Raw genomic sequence first — 21,133 nt, 5'->3', positions numbered from 1 at the left:
TTTAGTCAGTGAGTAGCCTTGGAGCTACATCAAAAGTACTAGCTAGTCCTGATGGCATGGCGAAAAATCTCTTAAGTATTTACATAGTAAATGAAGTCTCTGAATTCATTTATCATTTTAGAGATGAAAATTTTGTTCCTGATAATTCATTAAGCTCATGTTTAGGAATCTACACAATTATCTGAGGGAAACATTTTGCCTGAGTTGGTGAGGTTGATTTTTCTAAATAACTGCTAAAAAGAAAGGTGAATTAAATAGACAGTAAAGTCATGTTTTAAAATCATTCCTTAAGGGGCGCTTGGGTGGCTCAATAGGTTGAGCATTCTGACTCTTGGATTTTGGGATCTTGGGTTGTGATCCCAAACTGGTGTGATCCAGCCTCCTGTGTCACTTTGCAAGCTGAGTGTGGAGCCTGCTTGAGATTCTGTCTCCCTCACTTCCTCTCACTCATGCTCTCTCTCTAAAGTAAAATAAAAAATTAAAACGTTAAAAATAAAATCATGTCTTAAAACAGTATTTCATTCTGCTTTAAATATTAGGATGTTGCTGTAGTTATGGCATCATTTTAACTTAAAAAAATTTCTTTTAATGCTTTTTTTTTAAATTTATTTTTGAGAGAAAGACAGCATGAGCGGTGGGAGGAGCAGAGAGAGAGACACACACACAGAATCCGAAGCAGGCTCTAGGCTTCAGACTGTCAGCACAGAACCTGACACAGGGCTCCAACCTGTGAGCTGTGAGATCATGACCTGAGCCGAAGTCGGACGCTTGACCGACTGAGCCACCCAGGTGCTTCAGCCATAATTTTAACTTTTAACAAATAAAATATTTTAGCTTAAAACAGATACACTTAAAAAGATTTCCTGAAGACATTTACTGAGTAGATTTTAAATAGTAGAAGAAGTTTTTGTTCTTGATTTGCAAGAATAAGAATTTTGTCCTGGAAAGAAAAAATAAACTAAAGAATTGGGAAATTAGGCCCACCCTGCAGAAGCCCCACCTGACAAAGATTATTCTGTTTTAGACTGTATTTTGATGTCTGCATGGGAACTCTGTTGAGTGCTTGCCTTTGAGGTAGAGAAGTTCAGCTCCTCTCTAGTTTATCCACCTCTAGTAAGGCTATTTTAATTTTGGCTTCCCATGAGCTTACTTTCTTGTTAAAAGTGCTTTTTGAAATGTTGCTTGATCTCTTCTTCAGTAGATTTTGATTTTCTGTGGTAAATATACTAATGGGGAACTTTCTCTATTTATGTCTTTAAGCTTCTTGCTAAGGGCACCCCAGGCCATGAGATGGCATATATGTTACAAGGGGACTGGAACTGTGTTAACTGCATAGGTGTAAGCTAATAATTATTGAGTAATAGCTTTTTTGTAAATAGAAAAATCATTGATAGTGCCCTCATATACAGGGTCAAAGTTTTGAACCAAAAGAGCAGACTTCATGATTTTCATATTCTGCTAGCCCGTTGACATCTGCACATTTATTTTTATGGATTGTAGATTAATAATGATTTTAATGAATTAATAACTGAGAACCTCATTTATTTTTGAGATTTAATTTAAAGCAGTGAGGACATCTCCTAAAATTTTGTAACACTTTAATGTAATTGAGTAACAAGATATTGTCAAACTTAAGAAATCAAAAAGATTAAAAAGATAAAGATGAGCTTTCAGAAATCCTAGTCCTACTTAATAATATATGTACTTCTGTTGGTTGTAGAGTATAAAACTGTCCACTAAAAATAGTTCATGCTTGTGATTATACTGTCCTTCAGACTCTTCAAAATACTCCTTACCAAATGAGAGCTTGTTTCTGCCTTCTCTTTTGAGAAACACTGTTGGAGTAAGGTTTGGTTACTCATGAAGTATTATTGATAGCCCTCAGGTAAATACAGGAAGATATCATGTTGTTATCTCTACCATTATACCTGTAAAATCTTAAATAAGGGAATGCCTCCTGGTCATTTTTGTATCCTTGACACTGGAACTGTGTCTGACCTATAGTTGGTGTAGAATAAGCATTTGTTGAAGTGAACTTTATGAACTGAGCTCAGGTATCATCAAAGTCATTGCCTCTGGAGATGCTTATGAACTGCAAAACCACTTTCCTCTGCACACCACACACAGCGTTGGCTTCTTATTCTGGTTCCCTGGTTCTAATATTTATGTGTGTCCAGTTCTTGTGTTTTCCTTATTAGCTTTCCGCATCTTCTGAAACAAGGGAAGAATATACACTTGGTCCTTTTATTTTTTGCTCTTATTTTCACATATATTACAAAATTAAAGTTTGAGCTCATGTCTTCTACTTCATTATTTTCTATACTATTAACTAATAAACACTTAGCAGAATCTTAAGTACTTCTTGTTTTCTTTTGACTTTTTATTTTCTCTTTCTAGGGACAGGGGATCAGATGCGTCATGGAAGAATGATCAGGAACCACCACCAGAAGTAACTATAAGTCTCTTTACACAATATTTTAGGGATTATATAGGACTTGACTTTATAAAGTGTAATACCTGACCTGACCTTAACGAGGTCCTTAATGCTGCTTGGCAGTCACACTGCCGTCCTTGGGCCTACCTGTGTAATGTTTCCATCTCCCAGGTGACTGTTTTATACCCCTCAATGAGAGTTTTTGATTGATCATTTTAGGAAAAAAAAATACTAAAAAACAATTGGGGGGAAAATATTTTTTAAAAAATTTTTGGGAAAAAAATATTTTCAGCCATATTTTAATATTTATCAGTTTATCAGTTTCCTCCTAATTTACTATGTTTTTAATCAGTTTTGTGGACAGCTGGTAAAGGAAGAATTGTCATCATTGAAAACAATTTTATTCTTTAATTTAGTAAATTAACCATGGGAGCATGAAGACATTTATTAATGGTGCATTTTAATAAGCTGCCTTACTTTTGGAGGTACAAAATCATTAGAATCAGGGCACCTGGATGGCTCAGTCGGTTAAGCATCCTACTCTTGGTTTTGGCTCAGGTCGTGATCTCACGGTTCATGGGTTTGAACCCTGTCCAGTGAGGAGCCTGCTTGGGATTCTTTCCCCCTCTCTGTCCCTCCCCTACTCATGGTCACTCTCTCTCTCTCCGTCTCTCTCTCAAAATAAATAAATAAACTTAAAAAAAATTGCTTAGAATCTACCTACCTCTTCATTTTTTTAGAATTACCTCCCTAAAAAGAGAACTCTTTTTTTTTTTTTTTTTTTAATTTTTTTTTTCAACGTTTATTTATTTTTGGGACAGAGAGAGACAGAGCATGAACGGGGGAGGGGCAGAGAGAGAGGGAGACACAGAATCGGAAACAGGCTCCAGGCTCTGAGCCATCAGCCCAGAGCCTGACGCGGGGCTCGAACTCCCGGACCGCGAGATCGTGACCTGGCTGAAGTCGGACGCTTAACCGACTGCGCCACCCAGGCGCCCCAAGAACTCTTGATTTTCTTTCTTGAATTCATGTCAGCCAAATTAGTTTTATGTCTCAAAGTAGCTTGACAGTTTTTCTAGAGATGTGGAATAGTCAGGAGTAATGATTATTTAGCTTTCCATGGAGATCGTTAGGCAAATTTTCTTTTTTTTAAGTTATTAAAATACAAAAATTGCAGCAATGAGTATATATCTTCTTGAAAATAGCATGAATTTATACAATGTAAAGAAAGAATATTATAAATGAGAATTTTTAAATGTACTAATTCTTTTTTTTTTTTTTTTAATTTTTTTTTTTCAACATTTATTTATTTTTGGGACAGACAGAGACAGAGCATGAACGGGGGAGGGGCAGAGAGAGAGGGAGACACAGAATCGGAAACAGGCTCCAGGCTCTGAGCCATCAGCCCAGAGCCCGAAGCGGGGCTCGAACTCACGGACCGCGAGATCGTGACCTGGCTGAAGTCGGACGCTTAACCGACTGCGCCACCCAGGCGCCCCTAAATGTACTAATTCTGATGAAGTTTCTCAGTATTATAAATTCTTGGTATTTGTAGATTTAACTTTGTTCATTTTAGATGTTTTTAAGCAGTGGTGAAGAATCATGCTAGTTTCTAATTTCGCTGAGGCATCAATCAGGTCATAGTCCCTTAGAGAGTCACTTAACCAGTGAGTGATCCTAGTTTAATTCCACATTACCATGGGATTATGTTTTCTAATTTATGTTAGGTATACATGTGATTTCTGTTAAGGCTCTGAGGTTCACTTAGTGTTCTTAGTTATTTTTAGGGTATCTTCATACTGAAATTGTATGTTTTTAAAGTATTTAAGGGGTGCCTGGGTGGCTCAGTCGGTTAAGCGTCCGACTTCAACTCAGGTCACCATCTTGTGGTCCCTGAGTTCGAGCCCCGTGTTGGGCTCTGGGCTGATAGCTCAGAGCCTGGAGCCTGCTTCAGATTCTGGGTCTCCCTCTCTCTCTGCCCCTCCCCCGTTCATGCTCTGTCTCTCTCTCTCTCAAAAATAAACGTTAAAAAAAAAAAAGTATTTGAGAAAATTCACAAAGGTCTTAACATATTTCTTGTGAAATGCAAATATTCTAATACATCCCTGTTGTTTTAGACCTAAGCTTTGAACTTGCTAATTATGGTAATGTTAACTGTTTATAAAATTGGCATGATTAGGTTAATTTTAAAATGAAAACCCAGCATACTTCATGGGGTTTTTTGGGGTTTTTTTGTGTTGTTGTTGTTTGAAGTAGTTGACTGTCCCTTATTTCTGTAATAAGAGAAAACTTCTTGATATTTAAAGTTTATTATGATGAAATTTTGTAGTATAGAATTATTGTCTGACATTAATCATAGATTATGTATAAGGAATGTACTTCATTTCCATATTCATTTCTGATACGTGAATATGTAGTTTGTAGTTGAAGTAAGGTATTTGAGTATAAATTTCAATTAATGTGTATACAAGAAACTGAATTTTTTTCTGACCTTAGGAGATGATAGCAAAATTATTACCTAAAGCACTCTCTAAAATAAACCAATGCCAATTAAAATCCTTTAATACCGGCCCCCTGCTCTTAGGACATGCCCAATGACTGGCTCATAAGGTTCTTTATTCTCCAGTTTCATCATCTGATTTCTCTATATAAGCAGCTTTTACTTTGCCTTACAGAACCAATTTCATGTCTCAACTATACCATGCCTTTGCACATATTCTCACATATTCTCCTTGAAATTTCTCTTTCCTTTATTTTCACTGCTAATTCATTAGAGATTTATCTTGAGTTTCATAACAAACATCTCCCTTGCCCTTTTTTTTTTTCCTTTCTTCAGTCCTATACTCACATAGCACTGAGTCATAGCACTTGTTCATTGGCTTTTTAATCTCATTTGAACAGCTTCAGGGAAAACAGTGTTTTCCATCTGATCTCAATACTATCCTAGCGTTTGGCAGATATCAGATTTAACATGAGCTTAAAAATCTTAGCACTTTGAGATCAGCAATAAAATGTCATGTATTTGAAGGTACTAACGTTGATATTTTCGAATTTGATTATAGATTCTGAGGTATATGGACTCTTGGTTCTTGGAAAATTTGATCTAGAATATATTTCAGCAAGGCTATACTGAAAGTCTCATAAAAAAACTTTCATATACATTTTATTTCTCTTAATGTATACACATGCATACACAGTGAACCTGTGTAAGTAAAACATCTGTTTTTTGATATTAATAGAATAATAAAATTATTCTAAGAAGTCATAGTATATATAGCTTTTAAGCTTTGGTATTTGGGCTAGAACAGTGAATCTCAATTCTTACTCTTGGAAGTAAGACTGACTCTTCCCATTTGTAATTTAAAATGATTTCCTCTTGGATGTCGGATCATCATGTATCTGCTTATCTAATAAGCCTTTCCCCTGCAGTCCAATCTAAATAGCATCCACAGTGATTTTTCTGCCCATATTGTGCCTTATTATTTATTTATAACCCTTAATATACCTGACATTATATTATTAAAAGATAATTATTAACTAAGATTATTAATACCTATAAAGTGTTTAGAACAGTACCTGGCATATAATAGGTATATATAAATTTTTGAATATTTTTTATATTAGATCTGATAATTTATGTTATTTGCTTATTCCTAACTATTCCTTCCTTTTAGCATTGTTTGGTAGCTGGCATTATGATGAATATTGACTCTTAAACTTGAGGTTAGTCTTCTAGCTAAGGAATATCTGTATCTGAAGGTTGTTAAAGTTTGGCATTTTAAAGTTACCAATCTGGGAGAAAAGAAGTTACCTATCTGAAACTTTCTAGAAATTAAAAGATAAAAAGCCTTGAGTACTCTGGCCTGTGTTAATTAAGAGTTAATTCAGATATTGCTAGAAAATATTATCAAAAAGAGTAACATTCTTTTATTATTTGGGGTCAGTGTTAAATAATAGGCTTTTTCTCACTTCCAAGTATGTACCAATGAATTGGTAAATCCATGTGACATAATCTATATATTTTCCTTTGCAAGGCCTTAGATTTCAGTGATGATGAAAAGGAAAAAGAAGCCAAACAGAGGAAAAAATCTCAGATTCAAGGCCGGAAAAAATTCAAGTCTGAGTCTAATGAATCAAGTGAGTAAATGCAATATACAGTGATTTTTTAATCTTCATTTACGTTTATGTTAAGTTCATTACTAATAAAACTGAAATAAACCTCTGAATTCTCTTTTTACCTCCTGGTATCCATCTAACATTGGAGGCATTACATGGCGTGAAATGTGATGGAAGAGAGCCATGAGGAGTATTCAACCTTAGTTTTTTAAGCGTAAGGATGTAAAAATGGCTTCTAGGGATAGATAAAAGCTTGTGAGTCAGTTGTGTGTATAGGCATTTTTTTCTTAAGTAACCTCTGCTTTCATGTTTAGAATTAAATGATATAGTACTTAATATCTAAATCAAGGTATTTTATTTTTTAACATGCATTTTCTTTCATTATACCTTTCCTGTTTCCTTTTCCCTTTTTTAAAACTAAACTTTTTATAGGTTTACATGCAGTGGGAAGAAATAATAGAGATTTCTGGCATGCCTGTTACCCAGTTTCCTGACATGGTAACATCTTGTAAAACTATACAGTACAATATCACAACCTCCAGGATATTGACATTGGTACAATCAAGATTCAGAATATTTCCACCACCCCTCATGTTGCCTTTTTTATAGTCACTCCCACTTCCCTCCCTCCCACCTTCTTAACTCTTGGCAATCACTTATCTTTTCTGCATTTCTGTAATGTATCTTGTCATGTCAAGAATGGTTATATAAACAGAGCCATACAATATGTTACCTTTAGGGATTGGTTTTTGTCACTTAGCATAATTTCCCAGAGATTCATCCAGATTGTTTTATTTGTCAAATTTGTTTCTTTTCATTTCAAAGTAGTATTCCATGGTATGAATATACTATAGGTTGTTTAACAGTCATGCAAGGCATCTGGGTTGTTAATAATTTTGGGTTATAGGAATAAAGTTGTTTTATATATTTGTGTACAGGTATTTGTGTGAACACAAGTTTTCATTTCTCTGGGATAAATGTCTAGGAGTACAATTGCTGGATTATATGATAGTTGGATTCCCATCACCAGTGTATGAGTGACTCAGTTTGTCTGCATTCTCACCAGCATTTAGTTTTGCCACCATTTTTTATTTTAGCCATTCTCATAAGTGTGTAGTGATAATCTAATTGTGTTTTTAACTTGCATTTTCCTAATGGCTAAGTATTTTGAACATCTTTCCATGTCCTTATTTGCTATCTGTAAATCTTCAGTGATGTATTTGTTCATGTCTTTTGCCCATTTTGTAACTGTATTTCTGCTTTTTTTACTTTTTTTTTTTTTTTAATTTTTTTTTTTTCAACGTTTATTTATTTTTGGGACAGAGAGAGACAGAGCATGAACGGGGGAGGGGCAGAGAGAGAAGGAGACACAGAATCGGAAACAGGCTCCAGGCTCTGAGCCATCAGCCCAGAGCCCAACGCGGGGCTCGAACTCACAGACCGCGAGATCGTGACCTGGCTGAAGTCGGACGCTTAACCGACTGCGCCACCCAGGCGCCCCTGCTTTTTTTACTCTTGAGTTATGGGAGCTTGTACATAATTTGTTCCAGCCTGTAGCTTGTATTTTTATCCTCTCAAGAGAGCCATTTGCAGAACAAAAATTTTTAATTTCGATGAATCCCTAATATATAATTGATTTTCTTTTGTGGAGTCTGAGGATTTCTTGTCCAGACATATATTCCAAAAGATTTTTCTCTTATTTTTACTTCTAACAGTTTTCCAAGTTATTTTAGCTATTCTAGTTGCTTTGCTTTTCCATGTGCATTTTTAATCTCTATATTGACAAAAAGTCTTGCTGGGATTTTGATGGGAATTGTTTTAAACCTGTTTATTGGTTTGGAGATAATTAATACGTTAACTGTATGTATTGAGTCGTCCATTGCACAAACATGTATATATCTCTATTAATTTAGATCTTCTTTGTTTTTTTCTAGCAGAATTTTGTGGTGTTTAGAATATAAATCCTGTACTTTTTTTTGTTAGTATACACTTAAGTATTTCATTTTCAATTCATTGTAAATGGTTTTGCATCGTTAATGCCAGTGTCTATGTGTTTGTTGCTAGAATGTAGAAATAAAATTAACATATGTATGTTTAGCTTCTGTCTTGTGACCTTGCAGAACTCAGTAGTTCTAGGAGATTTTTGTTTGAGATTTTCTACTTAGCCAATTACACCAGTTGCAAATAGGGACAGTATTCCTTTTTTGTTTTTCAAACTGTATTTGTTTTTGTTTTTGTTTTTTGGTCTCCCTTAGTAGCTCTCTGGCACTGTTGAATACATGTGGCTTGTTCTTGATCATAAGAGAAAACACTGTCTTTCATCATTAAGTATAATGTTAGGTATAGGGTTTTCGAGAACAGCATCTGTTTTTATCAAGTTAAGGAGAAGTTTCCATTTGTTCCTGTTTTTTGTAGCTTTAAAAAAATTATGACTGAAGAGTATTAAATTTTGACAGTACTTTTTCTGCATTGATAACATGATACAATTTTTTGTCATTAGTCTGTTAATGAGGTAGATTACACTGGTTTTAGAATATTGAACCAGACTTTTCATCCCTGGAGTAAACCAGACGTGGTCATGGTGTATAATTCTTTACATATGTTGTTGAATTCACTTGTCTCCCTCTTTCTCTGGTGATTTTCTTTATTCTGAAACCTACTTTTTCTGATATTAATGTAGTTACTTCTTTCTTTCGATGTATCTTTATCCTTTTACTTTCAACCTAACTATATCCTTTGAAGTGAGTTTCTTGTAGACTTGTGTTCATGTTCTTTAATCCACTCTGCCAAGCATTTCCATCTGTTTTAATTGATGTATGTAGTCCATTCGTGTTTAATGTAATTTTTGATATGTTGGGGCTCAAGTCTGCCCTTTCCTGTTTATTCTCTGGATTTCATTTCTCTGTTTTATTTTTTCTGCCTGCCCGTGGGTACTGTAACTTTTTTTTAAATTCCATTTTGATTTGTCTGTAGTGTTTTTGAATGTGTCTCTTTGTATAACTTTTTCAGTGGTTGCTGTAGGTATTAAATTGTACATACATTACTTATCACAACCTACTGATGTCATTGTTTTACCAGTTTGTGTGCAGTTTAGAAACCCTACCTCTTTATGTCCCTTTATTATTCTCTAGTTTATAATTTGCATTAAATACTTCATATATATACAATTAGAATCACAAAAACTCTTATAATATTTGCTTCAACCTCAAACATAATTTAGAAAACTCAGAGAAGGACACTTTATTGTATTTACTCATTTTTGTTGTGTTCTTTCCTCCTTTCTCATGTTTCAAGTTTTTTATTGTTTCTGTTTACAAAACTTGCTTTAGTCATTCTGTCAGGCAGGGTAGGTCTGCTGGAGATAAATTAGTTTTTCTTTATTGTAGAATGTCTTTGGTTTCCGTTTTCCTCAGGATATTTTCATTTAGTATAGAATCCTACACTGAGTTTTCTTTCAGCCTTGGAAATGTTGTGCCACTTCCATGTGTCCTCCGTGGTTTCTTATGAAACATCTATTGCCCTTCCTCATCCTCTGGCCTTGTGGATTCATTTAAAGTTTATAACCTTAAGACTTAGGCTTTTTTAGCTACCATAAGATATCCTGGAAGTTAAAGAAAAGGCATTACTGAAATTTTATACTGTGTTTTTTGATGTATTAAAATTCATTTTAATTTTGTTTTTAATGCGTTCTTCCTCACTCATAGGTGAAAACTTTTCAGAAGTACATCAGAATTGGAATGCTCATAGCTCTGCTTCAGAGCACTCAAAAGGATATCGCAACAGAGAATTCACACGAGGATTTTCCCGGGGTAGATATCCTCGACCTTGCCATGGCAGGCCTCCATCGCCACAGTTTTATAACTCAGAACAGATGGTGTTTCAGGAGACTTCAGGATTTCCACCTCAGAGACCAGATAATACTATCATGCCACAGTATCCTTTTCCTCCGCCGGTGTTTGACATGCATAATTTTTCACTCCCTCCTCCTCTGCCACCACTGCCACCACCTCCACCGCCTGCATCTGTAAACCTGGGTTGGGCTACACCAAACATGGCACCTCATCCATTAATTCCCTTACCATACTCCATCCCCCCACCCCCTCCCCCGCTGCCTCCACCTCCTTCTTCTGGAGATAGTAATTCTTCTCACTTTGGATCCTACTACTAGGGGAATGTATACATTTCTAGAGAAGTGTAGACTTTTTATATGGGAAGGATTTTTTTTTTTAAAGAAAGCAATTATGGAGCTAGATTTTTAACACTGTAAAATACTAAATGATTCCTTCAGTCGTGACTTGATATATATTTGTAACCTTTGTGAAATTGTATCATTATGAAAATTTCACTTTTGTGGAGGGGGATCTCCAATTATGTAATATTTAATTAAAACTTTGAATCCATGCTTTCCCTATTTCTGCTCAATTAAATAGTGTATATAGGTCTAATAGATCTGGAGCAACTTTCATCATGGGTTAAAGTATATTGAACACATTGTCTTGATATATCTGAAAATAAGATGCTGAAATCCTATTGAGAGTCTTTAAAATAAACTATTTTTACAAATGTATGCTTTGCAAATTGATTTTGATTGTAAATGCAATTTACCAGTAATTTTTAATGTTCTTTAATTTTTTTTTTTCAAGTAAGTGAAGGTACAGAGAAATAAAGCCTTCAATATTGGTAGAAGTTCTGACTATAATTAAAGTTAACATTCATTAATTATGCATAGGCAAACTTTTCATTATCTATGCAGATTTCCATTACTGAGGCATTATGCAGTAGATTTTACTATTTAATTAAAGGAACAGAAGGACTATTCATGATAAAGTATGTTACTTATTCACAATAAAATATATGTAACCCCATATTAGGACACTATGTCTTCTGTATCTGTTTCTCAGATTCTCACGTGCCTGCTGCAGATTAGTGCTTCATAAGTATTTATGGAATGACTGACTGAATTTAGAGCTTTTAATTAAATTACTCCTGAGTATTCTTTTACATGATGAAATGTAAATGCAAGGAAAATTACAGAATTTTAGAAATAGAAGAGGCCTTAGAAGTAGTTTAAACTAGTCCTTATTTAACAAACAATGAGGAACCTAAGGATTCCAAGTTTTAATTAAGATTACCCAGCGGGCCTAGTTTTACTGATTCTCACATCAGTTTCTACTAAATTGTTGTTTCCCGACCTTTTATTCCTTGAAACTCTTAGAAAATAATATTTGTATGCACATTGGGGTAATTTGGAGACCATTCATCACAACCCCGTGGACTGTGGTTGCACCCAGGCCCCTCTTCACATCCCTGAAGGCTGAGGAGACTCTTTGCAAGGTTCCGGGGGCCCAACTGAGAAGCCCTGGCTTTGGCGTACATTGACTTTATCATGTGTTGTACTTCATTTTTCTTTCTTGAAATGTGTTTGTAGCTTCTCTTTAGGAGTTAACTGTCACAGGTTAGTTCATAGGACATTGTTAGAATTAATTGAGATTGTATCTGGAAGCACTGAAAAAAAAGTTTCTCTAAGAATGGAAAGAGTAAGATGTTACCATTCATTACAGTAAATCAACAAGTCGTTAGAATCACCAAGGCATAAAAAGCATTCTTTGAACCTCTGTACCTAAAGTACTAGTATCTGACTTTAGGTATTTATTTTCTGAAGAAACATAGAACTGAATGATACCATTTGGTATCTGCCTTCGATTAAGTTGCTAACTGAAATACTTAATATCCAACTTGCTTCTTCATACATGAGGGATTTTGAAACTTCAGGGTGTCTAGAAATCACATGTAATAATCACCTAAGGTTGGGATAGCTTATTAAAAGTGCACATTCTTGGATTTTATCCCCAGATTCCAATTCAGTAGATCTAAGATGAGACCTAGGAAATCGTGTGTGTGTGTGTGTCTGCTGCTTTCCCAATGTTCTATTTATTGCTTTAATATTTTATTAAGTTTTTAATTTTAATTCCCAGATAGTTAACAGTACGGTGTTTGATTAGTTTCAGGTGTGCAATAGAGTGATTCAGCAATTCTGTACATTACTCAGTGCTCATAGTTAAGTGTACTCTTTAATCCCCATCCCCTATTCCCCCATACTCCCATCCGCCTTCCCTCTGGCAACCCATCAGTTTATTCTCTGTATTTGAGTCCGTTTCTTGGTTTGTCTTTCTCTCCTTCCCCCCCACTTTGTTTTCTTAAATTCCACATATGAGTGAATCATATGGTATTTGTCTTTATCTGAATTATTTCACTTAGCATTATACTCTCTATAACTCCACGTTTTTGCAAATGACAAGATTTCATTCTTTTTTGTGGCTGATTAATAGTCCATTGTGTATATGTGAAATATGTATATCACATCTTTATCCATTCATCTATGGATGGTCACTTAGGCTGCTTCCATAATTTGGCTATTGTAAGTAATACTGCTGTAGATGTGGAGGTGCGGGTGTCCTTTCAAATTCATGTTTTTGTATTCTTTGAACAAATACCCAATAGTGCAATTACTGGATTATAGGGTAGTTCTATTTTGAATTTTTTGAGGAACCTCCATACTGTTTCCTACAGTGACTGTACCAGTTTGCGTTCCTACCTGCAGTTGTTTTGTTGCCTCGTGTGATCTATTCTGGAGAATTTTCCATGTGTATTTGAAAAGAATGTGTATTAAGGATGGAATGTTCTGAATATATCTGTTAAGTCCATCTGGCCCAATGTGTCATTCAGAGTCACTATTTATTGATTTTCTGTCTGGATGCTCTATCCGTTGATGTAAGTGAGGTGTTAAAGTCCCCTACTATTATTTTATTACTACCAATTACTTTATTACTAATTGCATTAAGTATTTGGGTGCATAAATATTTACAATTGATACCTCTTTTGGATGTTACCCTGGCTTGCTTTTTTACTTCTATTTGCATGATTAATGCTGCTCCATCCCTTCATTCTCAGTTTACATGTGTCTTTACATGTGAAATGCAGCTCTTTTAGGCAGCATATGTATGGGTCTTGTTTTTTTTAACCATTCCATCACCCTATGTCTTTTGATTGGTGTGTGTAGTCCATTTACAATCAAAGTAATTATTGATAGGTATATTTTGATTGCCATTTGTTACTTGTTTTATGGTTATTTTTGTAGTTTTTTTCGGTTCTTGCTCTCTTCTTTCAAGATTAGTTGGCTTTCTTTAATGATACACTTGCATTCCTTTGTCTTTATATTATGTATATTTTCCTGTTTTTTGATTTTTGGTTACCGTTTGGTTTGTATATAACATCTTCTATATATAGCAGTCTGTATTAAATTGATGATCACTTAAGTTTGAACCCATTTTTTACTTCTCTTCTCCCCATATTTTAGGTATATGGACTGTACATCCTTTTATTTGTGAGTCCCTTGACTGATTTTTACAGATTTACCTATTTTTACTGCCTTTGTGCTTCCTATTTTACTTATTCTTGCTTATGGTCTTTCCTTTCCACTCAGAGAGTTCCCTTTAACGTTTCTTGTAGGGCTGGTTTACTGGTCATGAATTCCTTGAACTTTTGTTTGGGAAGCTCTCTTTCCTTTTTTTTAAAAAAAAATGTTTAATATTTATTTTTGAGAGACAGAGCTCAAACAGGGGACAGGCACAGAGAGAGAGCGGAGACACAGAATCTGAAGCAGGCTCTGGGCTCTGAGTTGTCAGCACAAGAGCCTGACATGAGGCTGTAACTCGTGAATTGGGAGATAGTGACTTGAGCCGAAGTTGGACAGACGCTCAACTGACTGAGCCACCCGGTGCACCTCTATCTTTCCTTCTATTCTGATTGATAGCCTTGCTGAGTAGAATATTCTTAGCTGCAGATTTTTCCCTTTCAGCACTTTGCATGTATTATGCCACTCCTTTGCTGCCTGCAAAGTTTCTGCTGAAAATCAGCTTAAAGCCTTATCAGGTTTCCCTTGTATGTAACTGCTTTCTTTTCTTTTGCTATATTTGTTTGTTTGTTTCTTTGTTTGTTTGTTTCTTTGTTTGTTTAAAAATAGGCTCCAGGGGTTCGTGGGTGGCTCAGTCTGTTATGAGTCTGACTCTTGGTTTCAGCTTGGGTCATGAGCTCATGGTTTCATGGGTTTGAGCTCCACTGTCTCCCTCCCTGGCCCTCCTGCACTTACACTGTCTCTGCCTCTCTCAAAAATAATATAAACTTCATAAAAAAAACAAAGGCTCTGTGCCAAGTGTGGAACCCAACACGGCGCTTGAACTCCTCAACAGCCTTGAGATCAAGACCTGAGCTGAGATCAACAGTCGGACACTTAACTGACTGAGCCACCTAGGTGCCCCATCTATTGCTGCTTTTAAAATTCCCTGTCTCTACTTTTGCCATGTGTCTTGGAATAGACCTCTTTGGTTGTTTATTTTGGGGGGGCCCTCTGTCCCTCTTGGATCTGCATTTCTGTTTCCATCCCCAGATTTGGGAAGTTTTCAGTTATTATGTCTTCAAATAATATTATGTCTTCAAATTTCTCTTCTTTTGGAATTCCTATAATGTGGATATTATTAAAATTTGATGGTGTCATTGAGTTCCCTAAGTCTGTTCTCATTTTGAATATATTTTTTTCCTCTCATCTACTCAACTTGATTTCTTTATATTACCATGTGCTTCAGGCCACTAATTTGTTCTTCTGCTTCATCTCCTCTACCATATATTAATTTCTAGTGTGTTTTTAATTTCATTTATTGTGTTCACTCTGTTTCTTTTTTGTCTCATTTTTAAGGGTCTCACTGATACCCTCCAAAGTTCAGTCAGTATCTTTATGATCATCATTTTGAATTGTCTATACCTCTGTTTTGCTTAGGTCTCTTGCTCTGATTTTGTCCTGTTCTTTCATTTGGGGCATATTCTTCTGTCTCCTTATTTATCCTACTCTCTGTGTCTGTTTCTGTGTGTTAGGAAAGACAGCTGTATCTCCTGCACTTAAAAGTAATGGCCTTATGAAGAAGAGGTCTTGCAGTGCCCTGCCGTACAGTGTTTCTTGTTCACCAGAACCTGGTGCTTCAAAGGGTGTCTTCTATATCTGATGTGTGTGCCTTGCTGTTGTGGCTGAGCTGCTCCTTCCTTCAGTCCAATTGTCTAAAATGGGTTTCTTTGCTGTTGTGGGTCGGGTTAGGTCCCTGTGGTGTTAGTGGGCCAGTCTGGGGCTGTCTTGGCTTGAATTGAGTCAGACCAGGTGTTTGCCACAATGCAGTAACACCAAATTACAGGGGGCTTTTCCCTTTGTTTTCCTTTGAGAAGCTTTTGCTGGTGGGTGGGGCCTGCAGTCAGATGAGTTGTCTGCCTCCAGCCCTCTGTGGGGCCTCCTGACTGGTATGTGTGGTTATCTCCCCCTCTGCCTCCAGGGTTCCGCCCCTGACCCCCCCCCCGGAAAGTGGTGCTGACCAGTGTAGGGGCTGCTTGCATACTATCAGGCCTGTGGCACCACCATGGGCTCTGGCCAAGAGCGCATTGGAGGTGGCAGTTCCGTCAAAGCACAGCATGTGGGGTGAGGGCAGCAGGGCAGTAGTCTTAGTAATCTTGGCCCACCCCTAGTCCTTTGCAGGAGGGGCCCTGCAGCACCCTTACTCAGGTGGGCTGTCTGGAGGGGTGGATTGGCAGAAGCACAGTGTAAGGGGACAGGGCAGCCGTGCTAGAAAACTTAGGCAGCGAGTCCCTTAGATGGCAGGATGTTAATGCTAGAGGACATGCTGGGGTAGGGATTGGGACAGGGAAGGAGGGGCAGGGAATGGCACCTGCCGGTTCCCTTGTTCCTGGAAGAGTTGCCCAGCAATTACTGCCCCTCTGAGGCATGTTCTGAGATTAGTAAGTAACTTTCCTTCCCTTGTACCCCAGGTGCCTTTGAAACTGCTTCCGGGCTGTATCTCTACGAGCTGCTTGCTGTGCTGTGTCTTTAAGGCAGGGGACTCAGTTTCCTCTCATCCACCAGTTCTGCAGCTGAACCCATTGATTTGTTTAAAAACTCCGAGTTTAAGTTCCACTAGTGGTAAGCACTCATGAAATTCAGCCCCTCTGGTTTTGGAAACCAAATTTTACAGGAATTTGGCTTCTCACAGGGGGCTCCCCTGTGTGGGAGTCTGTCCCCTCTCCATGCTCACTGCATCCCTCATTCCTGCAGACAGTCCTGTGAGTCCATTTAGTTCTCCCAACAGCATCTCTACCCTTCCTACCCTCCTCCACATTTAGTTGTGGAGTTTGTTCTGCCAGTTTTTGGGTCATTTTCTGGTTTATTTACGCCGATGTGAGTGTTAATCTAGTTGCATATGTGGGTTGAGGCAGTAGCAGGGTCCTTTGACTCTGCCATCTTCCCCAGAATTCCCCCAGGAAACTAATTTTAACAGCTATTAGTGGGTGATTAATTTCAGAGTTTATTCTTAGTATTTATAGATTTCTGAGTAAATATATAAAGTTCCAACTCCTTGACCATTTGGAACTTCAAGGAGCACTTTTGGGAGGACAGGTGAAGATGTGAGGGTTGATAGGAAAGAAGAGAGAAATAAAGTCAATTAAGTTATATAAAATCATATAACAAGTTATATTTGTAGCATTTCACTCAGTTCTCAGAGTTTTTGTTTGTTTTTGTTTGTTTTAGTTTTTATTTTATTTTGAGAGAGAATCCCAAGCAGGGATTAGCACTGTTAGCTCAGAGCCAGACATGAGGCTCACACTCATGGACCATGAGATCATGACCTCAGCCGAAATCAAGAATCGGATACTTAACCAACTAAGCCGCCCAGGTGCCCCCTCAGAGCTGTTATTTTTGCCAATTACATCTGTCTTTGGAATTTAAGAGCAGAAACCCATCATCATGTCTTTTTTTATTTTTTTTAAATTTTCCTTTTTTAATGTTTATGTACTCTTGAAGGAGAGAGAGAGAACATGAGTGGGGAAGGGGCAGAGAGAGAGAGGGAGACACAGAAGCCAAAGCAGGCTCCAGGCTCTGAGCTGTCAGCACAGAGCCTGATGTGGGGCTCGAACTCATGATCTTCGAGATCATGACCTGAGGAGTGAAGTTGGTTGCCCAACTGACTGAACCACCCAGGCGCCCTCCGCCCATCGTGTCTTTTATGTAGAAGAAAAATACTAGCATTTTCATCATCTCCACCTTGATCTTACAGTGCTTTTAAAATTCTGTAGTCCACACTTTAAACTACTAGCTGGTATAAAGGTGAATACGTAAAGAGCTATACTCACAGTTTCTCACCTCAAATAGAGAATTCTTTATATTAGCCTTTTCCTATAAGAGGTGGGCATTCACATGATTGAATGTGTATAATGCCTTTGCATGTCTGCAGTTATAAATACAGTAAAATTAAAATGATTGCCTAAGCTAATCTATTTGTTTTACTAAGATGAATAACTGTCTCTCCTCTTCCTTTTTTTTTTTTTTTTTTTTGTCACAGAAAAGATAGTGAAGTTCACGGTGGTAACTGGATGACCTGTCTACGTAATAGAAATAGGTGTTGAAAGAACTGGGTTGAGACTGTCTGTCTAATGAAGACCTGGAATAAAATGTGTAGTTTTAAGACCTACCAAAAAACATTCTTAAAAGCCATGTAGTTAAGTTGTAATGTTAAATACCAAAATGTAGCCATCTCTTTTGTGTAGCTAAATGATTAGTAGATTTAATTATCAATACCAGTTGGTTGTAAGGGAGATGAAAGGAATAAGCAATGGCAGGGGGCCTGTGTGCCCAGCTCTCCTTGTTTTGGGGTAATGAATATAGAAGGCTTTCTCTTCTTTTTCCCTCTTCCCACTCAAATTCTGATTTATTCTTCCCTGCCTTCCACCCCCACTACTTTTTGTGCTACATTTTCTTTTACTTGCTTAGAGTTGGTAAACAGTAAGTACATTACAAAATCTAGAACATTTGATGAATAAGAAATGAGTAGAATCTGAGTTCTAGTCTACTGTAATTTTAAACTAATAAATAGAAGTGGCATTTTAAGTGCTAAAAATCTTAGTGTGTCTTTTTTAAGGACAATGTTTCTTAAGATAACAATCATAATTTGGGAAGAGACAGTCTCACACATAATACATCATTTTTATATGTTCTATTTGAACAATAATGTTAGTGTTTGCATTCAGTTTTATAAAAATTACATCAAAAATTATAAGTGCTTTCAATGCTTTCTACTAGTTCTTTTATACAGTGTCTTGTCATTAAAATATTTTTGTTGCAGAAAAAGATGATCCTCTCTTCTGCGTGACACAAATCAGGACATTCAGTCATGGGAGGAGCAATAATTACTTACATGTCTACTCACCCATTCCCAGTCTGTTTGGCTAGGGTACTTGAGGAAGGCTTGAGAAAATTTTTTACTTAGGATACAGTCTTCCTATGTTCAGGGTATTTAGAATTTTTGAAAATAAATAGTCATGTACCTACAATTAAGTAGTAGGGAAAATAAATTAGTATATTATTAAATACTAGCTCCTTTTTAAAAAATAAAATTTACAAATTTAAACTAGATTATTTTTGTAAAATCAATTAATTTGTGTGTTCACGTTGTAGTACATTCACAAGACCTTTGTTTTGACATTGCATATTTGATACCAATGACAATAAGCTCCCAGGTATCAGTATAAAAAGAAGATATTTTTAATAGAATGCAAACCAGATAAAAATAGAATTATTTATGAGAACTCATTGTCAGGTAATGTTGCAGCCACACTATTTATGATTTAATACATTCTACACTATTATGATTTAACACATTTAGGTTTAACACACACACACACACACACACACACACACACACGTATCTCTTACTGCAGATAAATTGCCAGAATTCCTAAAGCTTTTTTCTGCTTCTCACTCTGAGGCTTCATCTGATCCTAAATTTATGTAGCAATTATGTTCTGGAAAACCAAGGAAACAATTACTATAGTGTACCTGAAATTAAAGTTGAGAAATATCTTCTTCATATCTTCTATTAGACAAAAGTACTTGTTTTGAGCTACTTGCAACAATGAAACTGCATCTCATTTTTGACTCTGTGTGCATTCTCTACCTAAATTGTTATCATTGATGGATTAGACATGTACAGTCACTCAGTGTCCTGGAAACAAGGGACAAATTAGTGTATCAAATGGTAAAATAATGAAAATAGCCAATGAAGAAAAATGTAAAAAATTCTTATGCACATTATATGTATGTATATATACATATATATACACTTTTTAATATATACTTATGTGTGTATATATACATATATTTGAAGGCTAGTACGTAAAAGCCTGATTATTATGCATATTTTAGTTTAGTTCCTTTTGTTTCTACTTACAGGTTCGCTAAAATGGGAATAAATAGTCCATTAGTTTATTTTATAGTTAGTTGCATTACACCATCCCTCAAACAGAACAAACTGACCTTGGGGTGCTTGGGTGGCTCAGTCCAACTTTGGCTCAGGTCATTGTAGTTCATGAGTTTGAGCCCCACATTGGGCTCTCTGCTGTCAGCACAGAGCCTTCTTCAGATCCTCTGTCCCCGTCTCTCTTGCCCTCCCCTGCTTGTGCATGCGCATGGTCTCTTTCTCTCTCTCAAAAATAAACATTAAAAAAAGAAGAAGAAGAAACTGACCTTATGTGGTAAAAGCTTTTTATGTATATTGAGGATATATGGTCTATAAACATTGTTTCTAATGAGAGATATGACCCAAATAGTAACAAAATGTAACAAATACAAAAGAATAGAATCTATTAGCATATAATCCCTACTATAATGTGATAAACAGATGATGGTGGTCTGTGATGTTTAGATGATAGAGATTAACTTCTCAAATGTTCTCAGTATCAATAGTCACTATACTGCAGAACCTGTTATTGCAGCTTTTTACACTGTTGATCATGTGCTTCCATGACGTACAGGAGTGCTGGAAAGCATTTGCTCTCCTGCATCGCACTGCTCTTGCAAATGTCTGTTTGACTAGGCGTCATGCAGTGTTTCATCTTAAATAGGATTTGGGACTGTCAAACTGGGTTATGCAAGCTGTGGGAGTAGCTGGTTCATTGAAAGCCAGTAATTAATTTTCTTTAGTGTCGGTTTGGTTTTTGACCAAGTGTAATTGGTAGTATATTTATTGGCAACAACATGACCTCGAAAGAATTCTGTTTAGCAAGATTATGAACAGACAAATATTTAAGGACAGAAGGGAGTAACTAGGCATTAACTTTATTAACACATTCAAATACCGTTAGTTAGAACCATATGAAATTCCCTACACAAGAGAAATTTCAAATGGTTCAATGTAATATGTGGACTATAAGGTGTATTATTTCTCATATTTATTTTTCTTCGTAGAACATATCTCTGTACCATTACTTTCCAGAACACATTTTTGGAAATACTGTCATAAATGACAGCTGGCAGAAATTCATGGTAGTGCACATTTCTTAGAGATATTTCTAGTCTTGCTAAGAAGACAATCTATCAGAAGATCACGGGGCACAAAAGAACTATTAAAATATTGTATATTAGGTTAGGAAAAAACTGTTCTTTAGTGTAGACTTTGTGGTTCTTGACTTGAGATTTGTTCCCCAGTGTTCTAGGAT

At 36.3% G+C, this 21,133-nt stretch overlaps 1 protein-coding gene across 1 annotated transcript in view; it reads left to right on the top strand.

The window, feature by feature from the left end:
• NAF1 (nuclear assembly factor 1 ribonucleoprotein) overlaps nt 1–11,117 on the top strand; it is a 42,896-nt gene extending 31,779 nt beyond the window's left edge. Inside the window, exons 6-8 of the mRNA XM_047091922.1 lie at nt 2,398–2,449; nt 6,469–6,571; nt 10,255–11,117. Coding sequence (XP_046947878.1) covers nt 2,398–2,449; nt 6,469–6,571; nt 10,255–10,718 — 619 coding nt within the window. The 3' untranslated portion in view covers nt 10,719–11,117. The remainder of the gene's footprint in view (nt 1–2,397; nt 2,450–6,468; nt 6,572–10,254) is intronic.
• Nucleotides 11,118–21,133: the final 10,016 nt, after the last annotated feature.

The sequence above is a fragment of the Lynx rufus genome, unplaced genomic scaffold (assembly GCF_022079265.1).
Source record: "Lynx rufus isolate CCGP_SWC_20201006 ecotype Redwood Valley unplaced genomic scaffold, mLynRuf1.p SCAF_3, whole genome shotgun sequence".
In the NCBI taxonomy this organism is placed as follows: domain Eukaryota; kingdom Metazoa; phylum Chordata; class Mammalia; order Carnivora; family Felidae; genus Lynx; species Lynx rufus.
Note: the sequence above shows the minus strand (reverse complement) of the source record. Positions and strands in the feature narration are given on the sequence as shown.